Source organism: Trichoderma harzianum (assembly GCF_003025095.1).
Source record: "Trichoderma harzianum CBS 226.95 unplaced genomic scaffold M431scaffold_2, whole genome shotgun sequence".
In the NCBI taxonomy this organism is placed as follows: Eukaryota; Fungi; Ascomycota; class Sordariomycetes; order Hypocreales; family Hypocreaceae; genus Trichoderma; species Trichoderma harzianum.
The window spans coordinates 2,590,529-2,615,247 of NW_020209250.1; the positions used below are offsets into that span (position 1 = coordinate 2,590,529).

At 50.8% G+C, this 24,719-nt stretch overlaps 10 protein-coding genes across 10 annotated transcripts; 8 read left to right on the forward strand and 2 right to left on the reverse strand.

The window, feature by feature from the left end:
• Positions 1-485: 485 nt before the first annotated feature.
• On the forward strand, positions 486-2,488 carry M431DRAFT_504333 (hypothetical protein). The gene is made up of 4 exons (XM_024918457.1): positions 486-744; positions 968-1,125; positions 1,204-2,018; positions 2,084-2,488. The coding sequence occupies exons 1-4, from the start codon at positions 703-705 to the stop codon at positions 2,245-2,247; spliced, it is 1,179 nt and encodes a 392-aa protein (XP_024779076.1). The 5' UTR covers positions 486-702; the 3' UTR covers positions 2,248-2,488.
• Positions 2,313-3,630, reverse strand: M431DRAFT_504334 (hypothetical protein). Its single transcript, XM_024918458.1, has 3 exons — positions 3,120-3,630; positions 2,684-3,052; positions 2,313-2,608 (listed from the first exon to the last, which is right to left on the reverse strand). Exons 1-3 carry the CDS (start codon positions 3,349-3,351, stop codon positions 2,520-2,522), a joined length of 690 nt encoding a protein of 229 aa, XP_024779077.1. The 5' UTR covers positions 3,352-3,630; the 3' UTR covers positions 2,313-2,519.
• A 2,688-nt stretch (positions 3,631-6,318) lies between these two features.
• Positions 6,319-9,116, forward strand: M431DRAFT_491007 (hypothetical protein; the record flags this gene model as incomplete). Its single annotated transcript, XM_024916862.1, has 3 exons — positions 6,319-6,391; positions 6,489-6,858; positions 6,920-9,116. 3 exons carry the CDS (start codon positions 6,319-6,321, stop codon positions 9,114-9,116), a joined length of 2,640 nt encoding a protein of 879 aa, XP_024779078.1.
• Positions 9,117-9,134: 18 nt separating this feature from the next.
• On the forward strand, positions 9,135-9,413 carry M431DRAFT_76333 (hypothetical protein; the record flags this gene model as incomplete). Its single annotated transcript, XM_024922452.1, has 1 exon — positions 9,135-9,413. A coding segment is annotated over one exon (279 nt), but the record flags the coding sequence as incomplete, so codon positions are not given.
• A 1,917-nt stretch (positions 9,414-11,330) lies between these two features.
• On the forward strand, positions 11,331-12,114 carry M431DRAFT_491008 (hypothetical protein; the record flags this gene model as incomplete). The annotated part of the gene is made up of 2 exons (XM_024916863.1): positions 11,331-11,374; positions 11,433-12,114. The coding sequence occupies 2 exons, from the start codon at positions 11,331-11,333 to the stop codon at positions 12,112-12,114; spliced, it is 726 nt and encodes a 241-aa protein (XP_024779080.1).
• Positions 12,115-14,798: 2,684 nt separating this feature from the next.
• Positions 14,799-15,754, forward strand: M431DRAFT_491009 (hypothetical protein; the record flags this gene model as incomplete). Its single annotated transcript, XM_024916864.1, has 2 exons — positions 14,799-15,530; positions 15,584-15,754. 2 exons carry the CDS (start codon positions 14,799-14,801, stop codon positions 15,752-15,754), a joined length of 903 nt encoding a protein of 300 aa, XP_024779081.1.
• M431DRAFT_504341 (hypothetical protein) lies at positions 15,746-17,423 on the reverse strand. The gene is made up of 2 exons (XM_024918459.1): positions 16,062-17,423; positions 15,746-16,002 (listed from the first exon to the last, which is right to left on the reverse strand). Exons 1-2 carry the CDS (start codon positions 17,347-17,349, stop codon positions 15,890-15,892), a joined length of 1,401 nt encoding a protein of 466 aa, XP_024779082.1. The 5' UTR covers positions 17,350-17,423; the 3' UTR covers positions 15,746-15,889.
• A 2,123-nt stretch (positions 17,424-19,546) lies between these two features.
• Positions 19,547-20,865, forward strand: M431DRAFT_63047 (lytic polysaccharide monooxygenase; the record flags this gene model as incomplete). Its single annotated transcript, XM_024921630.1, has 2 exons — positions 19,547-20,232; positions 20,379-20,865. Coding segments are annotated over 2 exons (1,173 nt in total), but the record flags the coding sequence as incomplete, so codon positions are not given.
• Positions 20,866-21,167: 302 nt separating this feature from the next.
• Positions 21,168-22,103, forward strand: M431DRAFT_303233 (hypothetical protein). The gene is made up of 2 exons (XM_024914169.1): positions 21,168-21,713; positions 21,765-22,103. The coding sequence occupies exons 1-2, from the start codon at positions 21,395-21,397 to the stop codon at positions 22,055-22,057; spliced, it is 612 nt and encodes a 203-aa protein (XP_024779084.1). The 5' UTR covers positions 21,168-21,394; the 3' UTR covers positions 22,058-22,103.
• Positions 22,104-22,582: 479 nt separating this feature from the next.
• Positions 22,583-24,704, forward strand: M431DRAFT_303433 (hypothetical protein). The gene is made up of 4 exons (XM_024914170.1): positions 22,583-23,147; positions 23,237-23,602; positions 23,687-24,110; positions 24,213-24,704. Exons 1-4 carry the CDS (start codon positions 22,818-22,820, stop codon positions 24,443-24,445), a joined length of 1,353 nt encoding a protein of 450 aa, XP_024779085.1. The 5' UTR covers positions 22,583-22,817; the 3' UTR covers positions 24,446-24,704.
• The last annotated feature ends 15 nt before the right edge of the window (positions 24,705-24,719 follow it).

Here is a 24,719-nt window from a genome sequence, read left to right on the forward strand (position 1 = left end):
GAGAGAGAGCAGATGGCTGAAGCATCTGGGCGGCATATTTGGATGACCAGAGGACCCCCCCTTTTTTTTTCTTAATATCTTTTTCTATTGGGAAGGGAAGGATTGGAAGAGGAGACGAAGTCGAGAGAGCACGGCGACTGTCCTTGTGGCGGTCTGTCGTGTCTTTTGGGTTGATTGTCTCCCTGCCTGTGCATGTCTAGATATAAGTAGTAAAATGTATTCTTAATAGACGTTGATACAGACGCAAAGCAGCATGTTTTCATGGTATAGTGGTGACATTGTTTGTTTCATTGATGCTTGCATCTAATACCTAGCGGTAGTGATGGGCCAGGCATGTGAACGACACTAACAACCACCTCTACTCCGTAAACAAGCTCTAGGTTATCTTAGTGCTGCCTTATACTGAGCTAAAGCGCTAGCTGTACACTGTACTGTACTGGCCCAGCGCCCAAATGCCGTCAGCAAACGCCATCTGCCGCAGCTTCGCCACCTCTTGAGCTGTCCATTTATACCCCATTCGCGCCAGCCCAAGGCGGGCACCCTGCAGTTCCTCGATGCCCAGTGACGCGACATGGGATTTTCTTAACAGCTGGAGCAAACACCGAAACCGAAGCCCCCGAATTTCTCCCACCGAGTTGCTGGCGGCGGCCGTTGTGGGAACAAGTTGTTACAGCCAGTTGCGTCACTGCGGATGACGACAAGATGAAGAAGACGCTCATTTTATGCTTTATTCATGGGTTCAAGGTATGTTTTGCTTTTTCTTTCTTTGGTGTTTGCTTTGATGTCCTCTATTCCCCCCACCGCTTGAACAGGGTCGTGCGTGGTGGGGGGAAATCCGTGCTTGAGGAATATGGGCGTTGGGCAGTGGTGATGGGTGCCAACGACATTGCGAAATGGGGGTTTCAATTGTTAGAAGTGGTATTGGACTTGAGCTAATCGAATTGTGTCTGTTGTTGATGGGCTTTAGGGGGGCGAATCCACGTTTGGAGACAACTACTCGTTTGTCGAGGAGCTTCGCGCGGCGGTGATACGGGAGCTGCCTGGCATTAGTATCAAGGTGCTGGTGTATCCGAAATACGAGACGAGGGGCGACTTGGGGGAGGCTGTGAGCAGGTTCCGCAGCTGGTGAGTATGATATTATACTCTTGGGTGCCATTGAAGAAGAGTTACAGTTACAGGGCTGACAGAAACGGTGGGAAACAGGCTGCAGGACAAAATCATCGACTATGAAGTTGCTATGGGCACAGCATCGCCAACGGTCGAGCCATCCGTCCGGACGATCTTAATTGGACACTCCATGGGCGGCATCGTCGCTGCAGAGACGGTTATGGGATTGGCTGCCGAGAAGCCCATCTACACGGAAGACGGCATCGACAAGTCTGGTGGCGGTCCGACGTTCAATCACCTCATGTTTCCTCGCATCCAGGGCGTGTTGGCCTATGATACTCCGTACTTAGGCATTGCGCCCGGCGTGGTTGCGTACGGTGCCGAGGGCCATTACCAGACGGCCCAGTCGGCTCTCGGACAGCTGGGTTCGCTGTGGAAGATGGTGGGAGGCGGTGGTGACGAAGCTGCTGCTGCTGCTTCCACCGCACTTACCAAGGCGCCGCCGGCTAAGAGTGATGATGGCGGCTGGGGCTGGGGGAAGATTGCCATGTATGGAGCTGCTGCCTCGGTGGCGGCGGCGGGCGGAGCGGCGGCGTGGATGAACCGCGAACACATCTCGGTTGGATGGTCGTGGGTGTCTTCTCATCTCGAGTTCGTGGGCTGCCTCGCTCGACCTGAGGCCCTCAAGCAGCGAGTCGCGTACATGGAGAAGCTGAGCGCGGAGCTGAATGTCGGGTTCGCAAATCTGTATACCCGGCTGGGCAAGGGGGCGGAGAGCAAGACGGTCAGCATGGTCGGCACGGTGCTGGGCAAGGACAGGACGTTTTGCGTTGTGCCGAACAAGCAGCCTTCTGGGCATTGGATACCGGCTGTGAATGATAGTGTGGCGGACGAGATCGGCGCCCATGTCAGTATGTATCCCCTATCTCCTCCTCTTTTCGCTTGACTGTTGTTGAATGCTAATGATGTTTGATAGGTATGTTTGAAGCCAAGAAGAACCCGGCGTTCGAGAAGCTATTACAAGATTCGTCGGGTTTGATTGGCTCTTGGGTGCGTAGGAATTGGTCCGATGGAAGCCATGAGCCACGATCTCGATCTCAGCAACCTCAGCAGTCCCGACAGCTCCAGCAGCTGAGATGAAGGCGTGGTTAATACCTTGACGTGCCATGAAATAGAAAAATACTCGGTACATGGGGAGTCAATTGGCGCGAAGAAGACGGTTGGATTGAATATTTTTACGATTAGCATTATTACTGTCTGTATACACACACGGTATTTGGTTTTTTTTCTTTTTACGCTCTGCCCGTCTTATTATCCCAATCACAAAAAACTCCTGCCAAGAATCTAGTATGCAAATATCGCCATGTCTTGCATAGATGTGATTCTTGCTCTTTTGTATAATTACTCTTCGCTTATTGTGTCGCCTTTTCGTCCTTGGTCTTTAGGCTGCGCAAGACTTTTCGTCGTTGGGCCATCATGTGAGTGTACAAGATATATGCGCCTATAAAACTTCTCGTTAGATCTCTTGCCCTGCAATAATCTACACCTGTAGGTAATTGAATGGCAATGTACTAACCTGGAACGTAGATTGCCAAAATGCCATACAGAATATACGGCATCAGAGTCAATGGATACTCGGTAGCGTTCGCAGCAGGTCCCACAGCAGCAAAATAGATGAGCGAGCATTCGCTCATAATGCCAATTGGATACAAAATGAAGAAGGTGTTGTATCGCAACCAGGTGAGGATGCGAGGCGTGAAGCCGGCGAGGCTGAGAGCAAAGTAAGAGTAGCGGATGACCTCGGTGACGGACCAGGCGATGAGCATGGAGCTGTACGTGGGCGATTCGACGGCGAGGTACGGGTACAAGAAGAGGACGCCCCAGACAAGCAGGAAACGGGATGCGACCTGCATGAGAGTTGTGAAGAGGGGCGCGCGGACGACTCCTGCAAGGTTGTTTCGCGTTAGAAAGGAAATTGATGATGTGGGATTTGTTGTTGCTGCGCTGCTTACCGAAGAGGGAGTGCAGGATTTCCATGGCGGCTGCGGTTTGGACCCATTTCGTCTGTTCGCCGGTGGTGACGTAGACGAGGCTAGGTCCGCCGCCGGCGTAGAGCGTGGAAACTGTGTTTGCGAGGACGGAGGCCCAAGCTATGGCGGAGACGGCATTGTAGAGGATGAGGTAGGCGGTTTTGATTGGGGAGGAGGCAGGCTTTTGGGGCGCTGCCTTTTGGGAGGGAGCCATTGCTGGAGGATATTCTGGGGGGTTTTGCGACGCGAATTGGGTTGTTTGGAGAGAGAGAGGGGGGGAGAGAGAGTCTTGTGGTGGGAAAGGAAGAAGGGAAATGTTGGCGATGCTGGAAGTTTTGGTGGTTGGATTTAGGTGGAGGAGACCCCGGTTCGTTGGGGTGGGAGGGGTCTTGACTTTTTTGTTGGAACAGATCCTAGATTTTACAGGGACGCTGACAATTGATGCACTGATCTGAAGAAGCTATTGAAGAAATCGCGAATCAAATGCTTCTTTGTTCTTCAATTGTGCTGATCAATTTCTATTTGATTTGGTTGAGTGGGATATTCAGGAACACTGCCCACCTATAACTGAAGCTCGGCAATGCAAAGTTGCTACATTACATGTTGCGGATATGCTGCTAGTCTGGATTAGGACGGCAGACTTGCGATTATCACTTACCAGAGTTGAGATGAATCTTGCCTATCCGATGTCAAGTCCAACAAGGATCGGAACCAACTCAGACAAGGCTCTGAAAATAGATGCTGCATTTCTACGTTTGCTACTTCTCTGCGTTTGCTGCATATTCAGCCTATTCGACATCGGCAACGCAATCAAATCCATCCGCTCCGTCTCCTCCTTATCTCCACGCCTTGTTTGCACTTCTGCAGCGCCTTACATATGCGGTGCCACCTCCATCACGGACATCATGCCATCCAAAGTACCGTTTTCTTCCCTGACACCAATCGTACCTACACAGCCCCCAAGAGCCGGGGAATCCTCTCTCTCTGCCCAGTCAACTTCTGTTTCCCCCGCCAGCGCCCCAAGGCTAAAGAGAGTTTCTGCTAATGCGAGCAATAACAGCTCCGCAGGCGCGGTGCCCAATGAAGAGCTTCTCTGCCACACAGTTTTCTCTCTTCTTCACTGTCACGATGCTGTCAGAAGCAGCACGAAGGTTAGATTTAGACTGATAGATTCCCATGTGTTCTCTCGGGATGTGCCTAGCGAGCATTAGCAGCATCAAAGGTGAATTCGTCCTGCCGGCGGTGCTCACGCGCCCATGTCAATCCCATGTTTCGGCCAGAAACGCTTAAAGCTTCTGGTGCGGAGCCCTGCGCAAGATACGAATTCAAGTACATGTACCTGAGCCCGGCGTGCTGGAGGCTTCGACGCCGCTCCCGCAGGTCTCGGAACAGGCCCCCCAGGCCCGCCAGAGGGACCGCTAACCGCTAACGCGGCAGAAGGTCTCCTCCCCTGCCGCGTACCGGTACCTCTGGACAGATGCAGGGCGCGCTGCAGAGCCCAAAGCGCAAGTGACAACAGCGCAGCGGCATCAGCAGCAGCAGCAGCAGCAGCAGCAACCTGCAGACGGCATCAACGAGGCCAACGCTGGATGGCCACGCATCGTCAAACGAGGCCAGGAACCCGTAGCTGGACAAGTCACCTAGCATACAGGTACCTTAGTAGCGCTACTATACCTGGGGTATCGACTGGAAGTGCTTTGGAAGCGGTATCGCACGTGTACCTGATGCTCTCTGCTGTACTTTGAGGTCCACATACCAGCTACCTGCTGGATACTCATTGATATGGGGACCAAGGCCAGATTGTCCAGGTACTTTGGATGTCGCTGTCGTGCCGGCTTAGCGCCTCTCACTCGCCCAACACTTGTAGCGTCTCCCTGAAAGCCGTAGCACCGCAAAGATTCCGGTACTTTGCCTATACCTCTGCCACCTGTTGTTCTAGCCCCGGGGCAAGAGTGAACAAGGGTCGCCAGCATCAAAGAAAAGTGGCGGTAGCGCTCCATGCCATGATCCGCTCAAGACAAAGCCTCGCCAGATAGACGCCTCGTCCTCCCTTTCACTTCTCTCTCACACTCTCTTTTTTCTTCTTCCATTTCCATGCCCCCTCTGCCCATTGCGAGGCAATCGTAGCAGCGGCGAGCTGGACGACACGGCCGACATTTCGACCCTCTCCTTTGGTTCTTGTTCTTCTTTCGACCTGTACTTAGCCTTTGGTTTGCCTTTGACCTCTGCATTCTCCAAACAGCCCAGGTGAGCCTCCTTGGCCTCTTTTTCTCTTGCGCCGTTCCCCACCGAACCAGCGCCGCCTCTGAACCCTTTTTTTGCCCATCAACGCCGCTTCTCACGATACGTCTGTTTTGTGCTTGTTGACAACTTTCTCTCTTTTGTTCCTCTCTGCTTCGTATCTCCCTCTTCCTTGTTGCATCTTTTCCCACTACAACCCCTCATCCCCCTTGACAGGTCCGCCGCCTCTTTGCCGGAAGGTTCTCTTTGCGCCTGGGCCTATCCATCAACGACAATCGTGGTCTCTGCTCTGCGAGCGCCTCCACAGACGATCCGCTAATACTTCTTTTGTGCGTCTCAGGAGCGAGCGCTGGCCACAGGCAAACTCCCACGACACTTCTCTCTCTTTCCCTCCTTTCTCTTGCCCTCCAACCTACTTAATCTCATCCTCCCCAACAGCCACCCCGACTTGCCCGGCTCGGTGGCCTGTTCGAGTGACACAAGCCCTCTTCGTCACCATCGCGAGGTTCGTCTGGCCTGGTTTTCACCTCTCAAACACTCCCTCCATGGACACCGCTTCGTTTCTAGAGCCTGTCGGCAAGGCCTAGCTGCTTCCACGTGGTGGGAGGACTTTCTTGTCTCCTAGCATTGGGTGCATTGGCTACACTGCATTGTTTTGGCTTTCCTTGCAATCCCACCATGTCAATCCCCATGCGCCGTGGCAACGATTTGTTCTTGAAATACGCCCTTGTCTTGATGCTAACGTGTACTTTTTTTCGCCTAGGTTGGAGCGTACTTCGAGACGACCCTCCCAGTAACTCAGGTTCCCCAGCTCCGGATACCGACAAACGTGTGAGCTTATTCAAGCCAACACTTCCTGCCAATTCGACGAGTGGTTTACATTGTGGCGGTATAATAAAGATATTTGGGAAGTTGCGCCTACGGCAAAAGTTCGATACCAATGTCGAAGCCACAGAGAAGAGACGCCCAGCAGGGCGGGGGTAATTCGGTCAAGGTGGATGGAAAAATGAATGGTAAGTTGCTGTCATTACGGTCACTACCTCCTCACGTTTTTGGGGGGATATTTCTTTTGATCAAGTAGATTATGTCAAATATCTAACGTGCCTCTAGGTAATCGATCTAGTTTCAGGACCGACACTGCAATTTCGAACGGCCGCTTCGGAGCGCAGAGAACTCTGCAGCCATGGATCCCTGACAAGAACGATGCTATTGATGGATCTTTGGAGAAATCCACTTCCACCGCTGGCTGGGACCAGTTTGCTGAAAACGAGAGACTCTTTGGTCTCAAGACCGATTACGATGAGAACATCTATACCACTGCAATCAACAAGGACCACCCGCAGTACCGAGAGAGAATTGCAGCCGCTGAAAAGAAGGCTAGGGAAATTGAGCGCAGTGCAGCCATGACTACTCACGTAGCCGAGGAACGTGTCATGGACTACTCCGGCCCCAAGGGTGCCGATGATAATGAGGAAGACAAGTGAGTTACATCCATCGGACTTGTTCAACCTGCGTTCTGTTGTACTAAACTATCAAAATAGATACAGCGGTGTCCGCCGTCAAGACTTTCCCCCTCTGGCATCTGGACGGGAGAATCGTTACATGCCTCCGGCTAAACGAGCTCCAACTGGACAGGCCACTGTCAAGGGCGCTCCTGTCGATCCAGCAATCATCTCTTCGCAGATTAAGGCTGTGCCGAAGAAGCAGCCTGCGCAAGCGTCTGAGCCATCAAAGGCTACGGCTGCTGATGCCCTCAAGAACGGAGCCCAGGCCAAGAACGATACCCAAAAGCCCACTGAGAATCAATCGTCAAACCTCAAGCCTGTGGAAAGCAAAGCCTCTACCCCCACTCCTACCACCACTGCTACTGCTACTGCCAATGCCGCTGCCGCTCCCCCAGCGAAAGAAGACAAACCGGCAGAGAAACAAGCGGCGACCACCAGGGCCACCCCTACTCCTAATTCTCGTCCGCTCTCCAACTTGCCCCCGAATGCTCCTAGTGCAACGTCGACTGTTGAACGTGACGTTCTGAAAGAGTTCAAGTCGTTTGCTACCCAGCAACGCCTCAACGCAGAGAAGGCTAGAAGCAACAAGGCAAAGGCGGATAAGGAGGTCAAGTTGACGGAGCTCAAAAAATTTGCAACCAGTTTCAAGCTTTCAACACCGGTTCCTTCTGATCTGGTGTCCATCATCGCCAAGGACCCTGCCAAGCAAAGGGAGATTCAGGCCAAGGCGATGAAGAACGCAGAGGAGATGGCCAAGGCTAAGACCGACGCCGCCCAGGTCAAGAAGGATGCCACTGCACCCAAGGACGCGACTCAGCCCAAGCGTGCGGAGGCTTCGACAACAGCACCTCCCGCCGTCGAGACTCGGCCTGCACGAGGGGCTCCTGTTCCCCAGGCTACGCCCCCGAACGGCGGATCCAACCGTCATACTGGCCCTCGCCAACAGTTCACCCAGCAGCAGTATCACAACCAAGGCTACCGAAACGGCCGCGTGGGTCCTCAACATGCGCCGCAGCCTCATGCGAATGGCACACTGGCGCAGCGCATCCGCAACGTGGAGCAGCAAAAGTTCTCTCAGCCTCCTGCTCCCCATCAGCATGCTGTCGGTCCCGAAATTCGTGCGCCGCCCACTGGTCCTGCTAACGGCGCGGACTACGCTCGGCGGCACAGTGGCCATCTTGGAGCGAAACTGAACCCCAATAGCAACGAATTCAGACCCAGTCCCTTCGCGCCGTCTTTCAACCCGAATGGACATCCGAGTGCAGGATCTAGCCCCCGATCTGCCGCCAATCATGTCACTGATGCGGCCAATGCCGTCAATCAACTTCAGGGGCAGCTCATCCGGCGAAAGACCAAGGCTATCGACGTCAACAAGTGTTACATCCTGTCACACATCAAGACCATTGTCCCGCCTCAAGGCAGGAACTGGGATGACAATGGTGGTCTGCGGCCATCCTACGACACCTTGCCTACCTGGCGCCAGCTGCAGGATGACGAAAAGTCTGACTCTACTATGCATCTTACCTACAAGGAGTACTTTGAGCGACAGCCTTTCTTGAACCCCTCCGTGCCTACCCCCAACCCGTCTCATGTTTTGCCTCAGATGGCTCACCAGCATCAACTGCCCTTCCACCTCCAACAAGGCGCCCATAACATGATGCCGCGACAGTCTCCACACATGCCTCCGATGCAGATGCACACACCGCAGCATGGGCCTGTGCCTCACCAGCCCTACGGTAACGACGACCACCGGATGATGCACTCCAATTCTGCCCAGTCGTTCGCATCGCCCCGCATGGCACAATTGCCCGTGGCGTACCCGCCAGTGAACCCAGGGGCTCAGGTCCCGTATGGACAGCCTGTCTTCCTCGGTGCCGGTAACCCTCAGCTCGGTCAGTTTAGGAGCTACTCTAACAACCCGCACTACGTGCCGGCACAGGGGCATATGGGAGCTCCAATGATGATGCAGCCACAGTTCATTCCAGGGCCTCAGGGAATGATGGCCCCTCACCTGATGTATCCAGGTGGACACCACCCACAGTTCATGCCACCCGCTGGCCCGCCGCAGCAGGTGCCGGGAGCTAACGGATATCCCAGCCCGGGACGGCCAGCCGCGCCCATGATGGTTCATCAGGGGTCTCAGCAAGGGCATAACATGTACGGAATGAGCCCCAGCATCCAATACACTCAGCCGGCATACGGCCCAGCACAAACCAGTGCACCAAGTCAGTGAAGCCTTTATTACTGAACTGGAGGGGAACCTTCCGGGCTGACGTTTGCAGTGTCCAATGCGCGACCCTATAACGGACCTGGGCCTCAACATTTCGCGGCGAACCCTCAGCAAGTGCCGCACCACTACAGCCCACAGCCACCCAGCAGCTATAACAACAACAACAACAACAACAACAACAAGCAACAGCAGCAACATCATGTACCACAGAGCCATCCTCATCCGGCCCCGCAGGCCAATCGTACATCTTCCACGTCTCCCAAGAGCCAGGAGGTGGAGGGATCGGATGAAGCTAAGTAGGGGATTGGACATGCACGACTAGATTTGCAAAAGACATAAAGAAGAGTCACCCTGAGCGTTGCATATCTATCAGGTTTTTGGCTGCTATTCGCTCGCCGCGGCAGTTTCTGGCTTTCCATCACAGCTCTGGATTACTTTGCGGTAGTTTTATCTTGCAAAGGAACAAATTATACAATACTCATTTCAACCAAAAAAAAGAGGGGGAGGTGGAGGAAGAGAAAAGAAGGTAAAGAGGCGCATCGAACAGTTGTGATACGGCGGCCCATGAGCGTTTACAGCCAAGTCTACATTTGGGATGACGACTCTTTTTGTGTGTATGTCCACGTGGTCGACACCTTGGCCTGTGAGAGAAGGAAACCCGATTTGTGCCGGAACATGATTTCGAACATTGAGCCCGCGAGCTTTACTTCAAAGCATGGTCGACTCCGGCATGAGATTTCGCGGATGAGCTGGCGGCGATAGCCCCCAACTGACGAGCTCTTAGATGGAGCATGAAGGAGAAGACGACTACATTTTAAATGGGGAGACGGGCAGCATCAGGTGACATTGACGGCAAAGACCGGCGATAGTCTTAGCGAACATGTATTTGGTCAGCGTGATGCAGCATTGCAACATCGCTGTGGACGAAAGTTGTCGAACCATGGCATCGGACCATGAGCGGAGAGGAGAAGCAAAGTTGAAGCACGGCAACAGCCGCAGCGTTGAAGAAGGAGAGGGAGAAAGAAGTCGCAGCTGCAGGAGGAAGAAGAACGGGATGAAATGATGACCAGTTACGATGATGACTCGAAATTACGGACTGCCCTTTACCGTTGACGGTGGCCTTCCTTTGAGGCAATTGATCGAAGGCCATGGGAGGATGCGTGTAACTGCCCGGTTTGTCAGCCCACTGCGATGAGTACCTAGTAGTAAGCGATGGATCGAGTTTGTGCACGGCGGAACCAAGGATGGTTTTTGAGGCTCAAGCGGGTAGAAACTCAGGGGCCTCGAGGAGTGCAGCTAGCTTTATCTGATGGATTCGAGGGTAGAGTTAGGTATAGGTACTATCTCATGAAGTGGTCAGCTGAGCGAGTTATTGAAGAAGAAAATATGCACACAAAGCGATCCTATGCAACGTGAGATGATGATTCACCTGGTGGCATGAGTATAATTCACAGCTCATATCAACGTGCATATGCCCCTTAGCTATTGTATTGATGCTGTTCAGTTCAATATCAGGAAAAGGCACGTAGTCATTCCAGCGTAAGGCTAACAGATACCTACTGAGGGAAGATAAAAAGATCTTACTGCTTTCGCAAAAGCCTTCCTTCCTGTAGGGAGTCGTCGTCTCCTTTGGGCTATTCTGGGCTAGCAATCATTCGTGAATCATATGCAACGCAATACCTCGAGCAGTTACAAAGTCCAGCTTATCTACACCTTGATATTTTACAGCACGGCGAAAGACGCTGGAGGAAACGAGACTAGGAGCAATTTGATATTGAAGTGCTCTGTTTTACGTGAGAAAAGGGCCATGTTACGGGAGAGCATGTCTGTAGACTTGGTCCAGAAGCACAGTGAGATAACAGGTTGTGCTGCCAGACGACTAATGTACCTATGTAGCACCGACTCCACGTGCTGGGTCTAGTGACGCAGCGGTGAACTGACTAGCACCTGCATTGGGAAATGGAACGCAGTAACTCAACGATTGCGTTTCCTACCTCTATCAATTTGACCACGACAGCCCTGTCCGATCTTTGCAATATCTGTTTTTGACACGGAGAACTCTTGAGTTCTGTTGAGAATCACGTGTGGATGCACGTGATCTTACTGCTGCTGCAAGCTGCGGCTGCCCCGTTGGCCGTTTGCTGTTGAAGACGATGCCTTCGTTTTGTTTTCTTAACATTTGAGTCGTATAATACTGCATACCCTTTGATATTAATCATGGATATAACTCGGGTGAGGACGTATAAGAATGGGTCCCTGGAGTGAGCTGAGTCCTTTAACCTTGAATCTTTCATCCTGGTCTAACTACCTGGACTGTAGTTTGCGAGGTAGAGCACTTACTGTTACGGTCGGATCAACTAATCCAGTGGCGTTTTCCGTTCATGAGCATTTAATTTGTGGCACTTCGGATTATTTTAAAACTGCTATGAAGGGTCACTGGGAGACATCTACCAGTGGGTCTATCACTCTCAAGGAAGAAGACCCGGAAGTGTTTGAGATATACATGCACTGGTTGTACTTTGAAACACTCCCAGTCCAGAACGACAATCCTGGACTAGAAGGGAACACTGAATACATACAACTCGCAAAAGCCTACGCATTGGGAGAGCTGCTTCAAGATACCTGTTTCAAGGACGCTGTCTTGGATGGGATCTTGCTCAAATCCCGCTCCAATGCAACGGACGGTCAGTCCTGGTTTCCTGTTGGGCCGGCCATCCGCTACATATATGACGGAACTCCCGAAGCATCGCCCGCTCGACGCCTTCTGGTTGATTTATATACTTACCATGGACGTGGAGACTGGTTAACGGATTGGGCCAGTAAAGAGGACCTGCCTAAACAGTTCCTTCTCGACCTCGCCGTTGAAGCCTTGGAAACGAGAGCTTGCCCACCTGTACCCCTATCTCAAGTAAGAGGAACTTGCGAATATCATGAGCACCAACCCGATCCCAATAGCTGCTATTTGAACCGTTCAGCATCAAACCGTGGTAAGGCACCATAGAGAGCTGAAGCTAGATCTGGCTTGAGAGCGTATCTGCGGTTCGTAAAATGCTAGATGAGGAACATAATGAATAGGGTCTACCTGTAGGCCAGCGGGTATAAGGTTGTGAATCTTTATTTGATGGCCATATACTGCATATCCGGGCAATCGGAGGACAGAAAAATCGAGTCTGAGAAGATTACAAGCACACTTATTCTTTAAGTATCTACTACTATAATTGCATTTTCTTTAATTTTTACTACTATATTTACATTTCTGTAATAACTGCTACTGTATTTATATTTCACCAGTAACTTCTACTATAGTTGTGTAGTAAAATTAAGTAGCTGGCTTAAAGGCGTTCTCTTACAAAAGCACTCCTTGATGAGCTGATCGAGTGCTTATATGGCTGAATGTACAGTATGGACTTGATCATTTGCGTTCTCGCTTTTTCTGACCTCCCTTGCCGGGCTAACAATAGCAATTACGGATGCTATCATTTTCGAATCTCGGTGCAAATACTAGGATCGCATTTGGACATGAAGCCACAGTTATCGCTTCTGGCCCATGGAAGCACTGAATTTATATTTGACAAGTGGTACAGTGGAAACCGAAATAAGCGTCCGGGTTTTGTTGTAATGAAAGTCTTTCCGCACGGACCAGGTCTGTGGCGTAATGTGGCTGGTACAGTGTAGCCGTTATTTAGCTACGTACATTTCTACACTAGGCCTAACATTATCCAGATCACGCCTTCCCGCAGCCTCGAAGCCAGAACCGGCTTGACACTGAATGCAGTATGGCTCCACCGCTTAGTGCTTTCCAACATGACTTGATTGATGCTATGATTAAATAAAACTTGCCTAATGAGATTATAGCTAAGGAAGCTGAGTGCCATGAGCGCATAGTTTGCAGAAGATCAGCGAAATAATGCTCTACACTGACAAAAAAGCTGCGCGGCCGACGACGCCTTATTACACTCTATATGGAGGAGATACTACGTGACTAAATTACTAGGGATTCGGTTATGTACTGATTTGAGATGGCCGATTTTTTATATGACAAAACGGGAGTTAAAGTCGTACCCTCTTATCTCAGCTGATCCTTAGAAACTATGGGATAGTCCAGAAAGGCTGCTTGCTGTGTGGCGAAATAATATAACTAAGAATTATGAGATTTATATATGCATAGACTTTTAGAGTTTGAGATAAACTAACTAATCTTTATTGATGAGTCGGGCTGTAATAAGAAAGTTGGCTAATGGCGATGGGGATGGGCTCCTCGAGGACTTACACCTGTGTAAATAAATAGCTTTAATTGTGATTAAAGATATTAGATTCTCCTAGTATATATAGTCGACGGAGTGATGTTAGTACGTATATATCTGGGATTAACTAACAGTGAATTTTTCGATAACTTTATTGAGCAATTACTGTAGCACTGTGGTAGATATTTAGAACTGTGACAAGCTGAGCTCCTATAGGGTTAGTATAAGAGGAATTCCCAAGGGACAAACCTTGTACTAGGTTTATGTTGGCGAATAGGCCAGGCTGAACTGGCGGGCAATCAACAAGGAATAATAATAAGGTGTTCACACAACTAGTAGACAATACTCTGTAAGTATGATCAAGCGTTGTTCTGTATTCACAACTGGCTATCTAAACTATTCTAAACGAGTGTACGAATGGAGCTTATATATCCAGCTGTGCTGGGTGAGGTCGTCCGTGATCGTGTCGACTGCGGACGACTCGAGTCGTGTGTAGTCGTGTCGACTGAGCACGACTTTGATCTTATTGGTTGGATCAACCGGGGTTGAACCGGGTGTTGCCTACCCGGGAGACCAATTGTCGCGACCATAAGTGTTGGGTCGTGACAAGAACCTAAATCTGTGCTTGTTATAAATAATACTAGCTTCGATGGTTTAGATAGACTTAAATAACTATGTGCTGAGGCAGGAGTAAGGCTGCTTTCTTTATTACTGTATTCGCTGGACTATTACCTAATTAAAGAATACTTTGCGGAACTTAAGCAGTTTATAAAGAAGCATTAGAATGAGTATGAGGGTCTGATTGGGGATGACTTCAAGGAGTTTCTAAGGCACTGCGTTGAGATTGTAGGCATGAATAAGAAAAGTGCATGAGGTTACTTTCTATATGCTGGACTTTCAGTTGAGGAACCTTACGCGGAGTGAATGCTGTATGTATGGCAGCATAGGAAATCTTTAATAAAGAATAAGTAAGTCAATTATTACAGTGAAAGGCGGAATCCGTGTCCTTAAAATTTTTATTTAGTTATTTTAGGAGGGGCAGCTTTAGTCCACAAGAGAATGTCCAATCAGGGCTTATTGTTGTGGGGTAGTGGGTCTATCCGATAGTGCTCCACAACTAACTTCCCCTTTGGGTAAATTTCTCTAATTTAGTGCAGAAGTCAGCAAGATGTCTCTGAACAAGATCTCCAAAGAAGTCCTGCATTGGGAAAGGATGCTCAGTCAAATACCCGATTCGACAAAGTATGGCCTTAGCACTACGGAAAAGATTTGGTTAGAAAGACGACACTGCTTGGATTGTGCACTAAGAAACTCATGTAGTAATGCGCAACTTCCACAGCCAGCCGTGGTTTTGAGAAGTATAAAGGCGTGCCCAGACACCAGGAGAGTAAAATATCATTTCTACTCATTACTGTCGCAGTAATCTACATAAGAGATATAAATGGCTGTGGATGAGTTCGACTACACTCTTGCCCCTAATGCTGACGACATTGTGGCATCTATCATCCGCAATGGCGGCTGTGTCCTCCGGAACTTCATTACAGACGAGCACATCCTCGGTACAATCGAAAAGGACGTCCGTACGCATATTCAAGCCGATAAGCCCTGGGAAGGAGTCGACTTCTTTCCTCCTGAAACCCGCCGTGTTACGGGTTTGGTAGGCAAATCACACGCTTTTACCAACGCCATCCCTGCCAACCCTCTGTACCGTACTGTTTGCTCGCGGCTCCTCTCCTCGACTTACAGGTCCTGGTACGGCTATCAGCTAAACACTACAGTCTCTGAGCCTCAGCTAAGCAACACAATCGTCTTTTCTATCGGTCCTGGTGCCAAGCGTCAGGAGCTACATCGTGATGACTCAATTCATCATAACATGCTACAGGAGCTGCAGAGCCATCATGACTATCGCATTGGGAGAGATACTAGTGTAGGTCTCTTTGTAGCCGGTAAGAAGACAACGCGAGCAAACGGTGCCACGCGCTTTATTCCAGGGTCGCATCTTTGGGGCGAGGAGAGGTGTCCGGATGAGGCGCTATCCTACTATGCCGAGCTAGACCCTGGTGATGCATTCATTATGCTTGCTTCCTGTTATCACGGTGGAAGTGCGAATACGACCACGGATGAAGAAAGGCTCGTATACAGTTGTTTCATGACTAAGGGTTTCCTTCGACAGGTTTGTTATATACAGCTACAGTATTGTGTAAATACAGCTGACATTCGTTAAAGGAGGAAAACCAGTACTTGGCAAACTCCTATGAGTATATTAAAGAGTACCCGCAGGAGGTACTAAGGCTTATTGGATATTCAGTGAGCAAGCCATTCTTAGGTTGGGTTAATCTTGATGATCCTCTTAAAATTCTGTATGGCGATGACTTTGAGGGAGAGGGAATGCGATGATGTCTACCTAATACTATGTTTATGAGGGGAAGCGAAAACCAAATGTATGACAGATAGATTCTGTAGACTAATAGAAGTCTCCCCTACCATCTAACAAAACGCGCTTATTATCAATATAATGTTTAGGTTATGTCTTCAAGAGTTTACAAGATTGCCGCACAGAGTTAAACTGCCAGCAAAGGCTTGCCAATTCTTTCCCAGGTTTTCGCCTTTTCCAGCCAACCTTCCGGCCCGTCCTTCCATAATTCCTCTAAAAAAGACACAACAACTTCATAGTTCCTAAAGCCAGTCTTGTTGATGATGCCACTGTACCACTTTAATACCAAATGCTGCTTTTGCTCACAGTTGTGGCATTCAGTTCCGGCAATGAAAACCGGCCATGTCAAGTGCTGAACAAGCGCATTGTTGGATGCGCAGATTTGCAATTTCTCAAATAATTGCAGCGTGGTATAAGATATCTCAGCATTCTGAGACGTGAAGTTATATACACACCGATATGCATATAATAGTGCTGCAAGATGATGAACGTCAACAAGATGAATGAAGGTTAGGCGAGCGGATTCGTCATCGAGAACAGCCAATGCCGATGCGTTCATCAAGGTGAGACCACGGGTCTGCTCAAACTCGATACGTAGCGTCGCTGGATGAGGGATATCCTGCAGCGTCTTATTCGTTATATAGATCGTTAGTCGGTGAATGAGTCTCATGTAATCCGAGAGCAGTGCTTCCGGGTCACCTTGCTTTGGCAGCACCACATCGTCTGTACCAAGGTACAAGCATGTCGTTGTGGACGCTAGGACGTCATGAATTCCAAATTGAGCGCGGAGAAATCTAAATAGCTCGCTTGCTTCAGCGTTAGAGTCCGAATATCCGTTGATGAGAAGGCGTGCACCAAGACGATGTGAACACCATGCTGCAGAAGCGTTGCCAATACACTCATAGTTGGAGAGGATGAGCATAGACGCCAGAATCCATTCTACACTCTCCAGATCCAGAATGTCTCGTGGTTCTTTGCTACCCAAGCACTCTGTAACTCTGGACAATTCATACGTGATGTTTGAAACAACGACATCGCGGGCCATAGGTGCAAACATACGGAGCGAGGGTTCTATAGCGGCCATATGCTCAGCGGATACAGCGAGGATGGCGAGGAGTATGACGGGCGATGATTTTGCCTTGGGCACAACAAGCCGTCTGTAAGAGTTAAACGGCGAATCCACCCAAACCATGTTCCCAGCTATTTTTCTCGAGTAATAAGAAACTAGATGTTCAATTTCTCTGGCATTGGGGGTCCCGGGGGCTATTTTGGCTATCATGGCTGCGGCCACAGTCCATGGCTCTGACCATCCTTTGGCAGGTACTTTAACCTGATGTAGATCCTTAGGGCACTGCATCCCTTTGAAACGGCCTCGCAATGCTATCGCATTCGCCCATCGAAGATTTTGTCCGTAGCCAGGGCAATCAATGCCCCGTTTCATACATTTAAGACAGCACGGCGTCGCACGGTCACAACGAATCCTTCGTCGAGCACAACTTTTGCAATCTGTCGCGCCGCGCCCGACGGTAGATGCTGTTGTGGATGTGCTGCTGGCCATGATAACTCTACCGTCCGTGCGAGTGATTGATTCATGGTATTATACAGTTGTAATATTGTATTGCATCTTTCTGCATGAGGACCATCGAAAATAAAATATATGAAGTTCGAGTCATAGCATTCGACTCCGGTGTCGGCAGAAAGGCTACAGCGCTCTAAGTACATAATCAAATCTAAAGCCAGAAGTGGAATTCAGCCTAATTGGACTAGAGCTGTTAGACATCTTAGAGAGTCGGTACTTAGAGTAATGATAGTATTCGCACTGTTCTAGCCACACGCCCCACCAGAAGGTCCGTGCGGAAAGAAACTCTATACAAACAAACCTGGACACTTATTTCGGTTTCCACTGTAGGCCCATGTTAATAATGTATACAATAGCAATTGGACGCCTACACGGTTCTAGGCAGACGTGGGGAAAGACTTCCGCTATAATGAATCAAACTCTGACCCTTATTTCGGTTTCTACTGTGGCGTGAATGCCATTCACAGCTCATATCATTGTGCATATACTCCCTAGCCATTGTATTGATGCTATTTAGACAATAAAGGACCAGCCAACTCACTAATAAGTAGGGGGCAGCTAGGCGTGCGTCCGGTGAGAATCTAGTGACTTGGCACGTAGTTTGACGGTGGCCACTAGTCCGGCTAGATCCGCTTGGGAGGGAACATGAATGGAATGGGCTAAACTCGACGAGGAGTAGCTTTTTGACGTGGGTTTCATTTTTTCGAGATGTTGGTGAATAGAGGATTACCAACGAATTGCTGCCGGTTTGTTTGCGCGTGTGGGTGCGATCTGCATGATGTAAGTTGGGGGGGGAACATGTTTTGAGATATTTTGATGTTTGGTTTGCTGGTTTGTTGGACTTGACTGCTATACCTCAGTAGTAATGTTTGGGGGTTTTGGAAGTCGATTTAAGGCCTGGTGCTTGTAGGGATGTGATGGAGCTGGTTTGGTGTGGAGAGGAGATGGGAAACATCCATTCAGGTTCGATTCAATTAATGGTTCCTTGGGTGAACAGAATAAGCATAATAGGTAAAATAAGAGAGAATAGGCTTTTTGCTTGCTTGCGAACGCCGTGGTTGGTTGTTTCCAAAAGCATGTTTCATGACAGGGGTTTGTGCTGCGGTGTGGTTGGCTGAGAGCAGTTTGCGTGCGTTCGTGACGCTGCGTGTTAGCCGCCCAGTGATCTACGCTTTGACGTACACTCTGCGCGGCTATTGTATGCTTAGGTTACATTGAGGTGGCCTACTGCTTTTTCTCTCACTTTTCTTTTCTTTTCTTTTTTCTTCTTCTTTCCCACGTAATTCTGATACAGGCTACTGGAGGCGCTTGTGCAGGGCAGGGCATGGAGGTGTGATTTGAGTGGGTTTACACGCGGCTCTGCTTTCTTGGTCTCGTAGCATTGACACTGGGCAAAAGTGCAACAAATCATGTCATGGGCTCGCTTCTTGTTACACTGTGATCGGTGGACGAATGGCGAGGCTTGAAAATGAGCACTGATGGAACCCGCCCCTGTGATGGTGGGTTTGTATCGCATCGAGTGTGCTTGATGCTGGCCGAGGCGGCTGATTGAACGGGGGCGGCCAGCTTTTGTTTTCTCGTTTCTCTCACTTATAGCTCAGGCCCAAGCAAAGCGATTGTTGTATAAAGGCAGACTGGGCTCCTCCTCCTCACATGTTGTGTTTGTGTTTCGCTTCTGTACAGTCAACAGTGTTGTGTTTGTTCACTCCTTTCCTCTCCTTCTTCTCTCTTCTTCTTCTCTCCTTTTCCTGTTCTGTTCAGTCCTTCTTGTTCGGCTGTGACTTGCTGTTAAATAGCCCATTCACTCTCCCACCTCTTCGTGGTTGATTTCAATCCTTTATCCATCTTTGATTCGAGCTGGTCTTGAATCCCAAGTATATCCATACGCACCTACACAAGGAAGCGCTCCGCCAGTCGGTCGTACATACACCAGGCCGTCGACAGCTGCCAGCAGCCAGAACCCTCATTCATCAGACCAAAACGCACAAAAAAAAGCATTGTCTCGCACAAATTCTTCTCTCCTTCTTCTTTTCTTCTCCTTCAAAGGAAAAAAAAAAAAACAATCATTCGCTGCTTTTGAGGGCCACCACAGGTCTCTCTCTTTCTTGCTTTATACCCAACGTCCTTCATTGCTTTCTCGCTCTCAGATCAACGTCTCAACCAATACCGACTCATCATGAAGCTCACCGAGACAATCGTCGCTGCCGTCTTCGGCTTGGCGGCCGTTGTCAACGGCCACATGCAGATGAAAAGCCCTCTTCCCTTTCGCTCAAAGTTCAACACCGCTCTCACTGCCAACGACATGGACTTCTCCATGACCTCGCCTCTCGATAAGCATGGAATCGATTTCCCCTGCAAGGGCTACCACAACCTTCTCGGCACTCCTCTGGGTGCGTCTGCGGCCACTTGGGCCCCTGGTGGCTCCTACAGCTTCACCATTACCGGCGAGGCCGACCATAATGGGGGCAGTTGCCAGGCGTCACTCTCATACGACAAGGGCCAGACCTTCAAAGTCATTAAGTCGTACATAGGCGGATGTCCGCCTGCTAAGGGCGATTCCAGCTACCAATTCACCGTGCCCACTGATGCCCCTGCTGGTGAGGCCTTGTTCGCCTGGACTTGGTTCAACCGGGTTGGTAACCGCGAGATGTACATGAACTGCGCTGCTGTCACCATCGGCGCTGGCAAGAAACGCGATGCTTCTACCCCGTTTTCCAGTCGCCCTGACATATTCGTTGCCAACGTCGCCAACGGCGTCTGCACCTACGAGGGAAAGGATGTCCAGCTCCCGAATCCAGGCCCAGATGTCGACTACAAAAGCCTAGGCACCGTACCTCCTGGACCACCTCCTGGACAGGACGAGTGCGGCCAAGCTTCTGATGCTCCTGCTGCTCCTCCTGCTGCTCCTCCAGCTGCTCCTCCAGCTGCTCCTCCAGCAGGCCAACCGTAAGTTGAACACTCTCCTCCCCCAATTGATCCATGGCTGTGACTAACATGATGAAACACAGAATCGCTTCCCCTGCACCAGCTCCAGTGGTTGCTCCAGTTGTTGCTCCGTCTCAAGCTACTCAGCCTGCGGAGACGTATCCTTCTGCTTCCAAGATTCCGGGCGGTGTTTTCATCACCTCGCCCGTGGGACAGCCAGCAGGACAGCCAACAGCAAAGCCGACTGGTCCCGTCAACCTCACGAGCAAGCCCCCGGCCGTCACTTCATCTCAGCCGAAGCCCTCTCCTCCCCCTGCAGTTGCAACTTCTGCCGCTGCTTCGGCTCCCGCCGCTCCTCAGCCAACCAAACCAGCCAGCGGTGGTTCCAGCCCGTCCAACGGCGCGGTCACCGCGGGAGCAGCTTGCTCCGGCGAGGGCCAGTGGAGCTGCGCATCTGATGGAAAGTCGTTCCAGCGATGTGCCTCTGGAATGTGGTCTGCCTCTATGCCCGTGGCGCCGGGAACTTCGTGCCAGCCTGGAACAAGCGACAATCTCACCTTGGTGAACAAGCGAGGCGGTTCTGACTTTGTTCGGAGACGACGCTTCATCCCTGAGCGATTCCAGCGTGAACGCGCTCTGGCTTAAAATGTGCACTTGCATTGGATTTTCTTTCTTGTACCTTTTTTTGCTAGGTGATTTAGGATCATGTTTTTATTCTTCATCAAAGCGGTTGCCGGCAACCAAAGGCACACTTTGCTATATTGTTGCATTGAGTCTAGGGGAAGACTCTTGAACAAGGGAGTGAACAGTGGATGAGATATGATGGATTAAGATACCAACTAGATATGGAGATTCGGGTGAAAGGAAAAATGACACAAATTTCGTCCTGATAACAATGGTTGATGCTTTGTCCGTGAAGCGAGTGTTGTGACTGTATGATGCATGTCAACCGTCGTTATGGCTATGGGTATCACAGGCCGAGTGCTCAGTTTAGCATCGATATCGGAGTCTGCAGTGGTTAGTTAGCCGACTAAGCTTAGCAGACAGAAACCAAGACATCAAAGAGGCAACCCGCGAATTAACCGCAAAGCCACGCCGGATGATGAAGCCCGTTCAACGGAGGCCGCCCAAAAGCAAGCGAAACGAAAGTCTGTGGCTAGGCCTCGCCGGAGCACGTGAGCCACCACAAAGGCCGGAGACATTCGACACAAAGAAGATACACAAAGCACAGAAGGCAATAGAAACGATAACGACGCGCAAAAAAAGTCATGTCAGGGTCCAGGTGCACAGCTGCGCCACACGAGTCGAGCTGGAAGCGCTGAAGGGAAACATGATTCGACGGGATGCAGGGATGACGATTCCTGGAAGGCTCCTTGTGTTCGGGCTGGGCACTGGCAATCGGGTTAGGTGTAATACGGATTTGGAGGATTAGGTAGCGATGCAGGTTCCGGGTACCTACGCGCCGGGGCATTTGACGGTATGGGTGCTAGTAGACACTACCGGAGCCAAGGAGCAGCAGCAACTTGGATCGATGGCCTGCCCCGTGGTTGCATCTGCCGGTACCCAACTTGGCCCTATCAAGCATTGCAGGACATGTACGAGTAATCGTTGCTGCTGTAGATACGAGTACACATTCGTCGATAGGTTGCGACCTGGCATCAACCCAAAAGGCGGACAGGGCGATTGCCCCGGTCATCAGCATCCAGACCCCTGGTTAGGACTGGATGAGATGATGGCAGAATTACTACGAAGACTGGGATGATGTGATGTGATGTGTTAGGCTCTCACTCTCACTCTCACTCATCTGTCTGGTATAATGCAAAGTACAGGTATCATCAAGACCAAAGATTGTATTAGTAGTAACCATATGCCATGATATAGAGGCAATTCGGGGATGCTGGATACCTACCAGTAGGTACCTCTTGTAGCCAAAGTTGGGGTATCAGGTAGACTTGCCACTCCCAAAGGACAAAGGAACAAGGACAAAGCCAAAGCCAAAAAAAAATTAAGAAATTAAAAAAAATTCCATCCATCCATACCACTTGATCCATTTATCCCCAACCCGGCCCAGAACCAGGCGAGGCCAGAGAGGCTCACTAACCCCACATATCGATTTTGCTGTTACTTGGGCACATGCGCTGGTACGAGTCGCAGTAGCACCTTGACCGACCTTGGTTACTGACTTAGCAGAATCCTGGGTGACAATCGCAAACTCGCCCGGCCCTCGTTTTTCCCTCCCTCCCTCTTCTCTCCTCTTCTTTTTCTTTTTTAGTCTCCGCCCCCTTCTCTTCTTTTCGCTTCTCCTCTCGTCAACCTTTTTTACTTTTTTGTTGCTTTTCTTCTTCTCTTTTCCCTTTTCCCTTCAAGGGGGGCCCTTGCTTCTCGCAAGCCTAGCATCGATCATCCCCCTCCCCCGCGAACGGCCTTCCAGACCGCACGGCCTCCTCTCGAACCGCCCACTTTTGTTCGCGATATAATAGAGGCAAAGAGAAAGACAACTTCTCCTCCCATCGACCAAGAATATGGCGGGTTCTTCGACTCCAGGCACTGAGGGGCCTACATTTGCGCCCCCGAGCCTGCCAGCGGGCTGGATCGCTCAGTGGGACGGCTCCAGCAGAAAGTACTACTACGTCCAGCTGGCCACGGGCGTCTCTCAATGGGACATTCCCACGGATCCCGTTCAGACGGGCACGCCAGTTCCAGGCAGCGAGCACCCCTATGGCTCACCGGCGCCGCAAGTCATCACACACCCGGACGGCTCGCAGACGATCAAACATGCCGATGGACGCATGGAGCCCATCATGCCAGATGGCAGGGGTCCTGACGGCCCTGATGGTGACCGAGGACTTGGGGTAAGCAGAGACTCTGTTGGCAGCTCTGCGGAGGGATTTGTGGATATATGATGATATATGCTAACGTCTGGTTTCAATGGTGTTTTTAGTCAATGGCTATGAATATGCTCATGGGTGGCAAGGGCTCTGGCGGCCACGGCAGCAGCGGCGGCTCTGGCGGCGGAAACCCCCTCGGCGGTCTGGCTGCTCAGTTCCTCGGAGGCGGTTCGCATGGAAGCAGCGGAGGCGGTAGCGGCGGTGGTAAGGATTCCATCGCGGGAAAGCTGGTGGGACAACTGGCGTCGAACCTGTTCTCGCCTTCCAGCGGTGGAAAGCCTTCGCAGTCGCAGAACTACCACGGCGGCTCATCAGGCAGCGGCCAGCATCAGCAGGGTGGGCATCAGCAGGGTGGTCTGGCCGGCGTCGTGGGTGGTGGTTTGGCCTCCATTTTTGGAGGAGAGAAGCCAGGTCACGGTGTAAGCAACCATCGCAGTTCTTTTTCAACTTCTTGGCGGTTATATAATTGCGAAGGCTAACTAACGGCATGTCACTATCTATAGAACCAGAGCTATGGCTACTCGAATTCCGGCTCGGGCGGTAATACATACTCTGGACAAGCACCCACTTACAACCCTCCCGGATCTACTCACGGCGCAACCCCATCGTCGTCACATACGGGCACACACCAAAGCCCACCCTCTGGCAATCACCAAAACTCCTTCCCTCCACCCCCTTCAGGAGCACCACCTGGTGGCCAAACTTATGGGCATCAGTCATATGGCAGCCAGTCCTACTCGCATAGCCCGGCGCCTGCTCCCAGCCCGTACGGCGGATCGCACGACCAGCATGGCGCACAACATGGCGCACAGCACGGGGCTGGCGGCTATACCCCCCAGCAGCCAAGCTATGGCTCTCCTTCTCACCAGCAAGGCTACGGAGCTCCCTCCCCTAGTGGACATCAACCGAGCTATGGCGCACCTGGAGGCCAGCAGCAGCCTGGATATGGCGCTCCTCAGGGAGGACAGCACCAGCAAAACTACGGTGCAACGACGCCGGGTGGTCATCCACAATACCCTCCTCCGCCAGGCCAACAGCAGCAGTACCCCCCGCCTCCCGGACATCAACAATCGTTCCCTCCACCCCCTGGACAGCACCAGCAATATCCTCCTCCACCAAGCGGCGGACCACCCGGCGGCTACAACCCATCGTATGGTACCCCAGGTGGCCAGACCTATAGTCAGCAGCCTTACCAGCCAGGCCCTCCTCCTGTGCCTCATGGTAGCCACCCAAGCCAAGGAGGATATGGCGGTGGCTACTAAAGGGCTTTCCGCGCTGCGTCGTATATTTTCTCTTGGTGAAGAAGAATGCATGAATTCTTGTGTGTGTTTGTTCATTGAATACGGGGTTCCTGAGAAGATGACCATTTTACCGCGACTGACTAGCATCATTTGCTCGCCAAGAAAGGGCCGGATCTATAATTTCACGTACGAATAATGCGGTGACATTAGGGAGGTGGTGGATCTTAAAAAAAAAGTAACGCGCGGTATGGCATGAGAGGTAGAATTATGATGATATAAGTGTAGATAGGGTGGT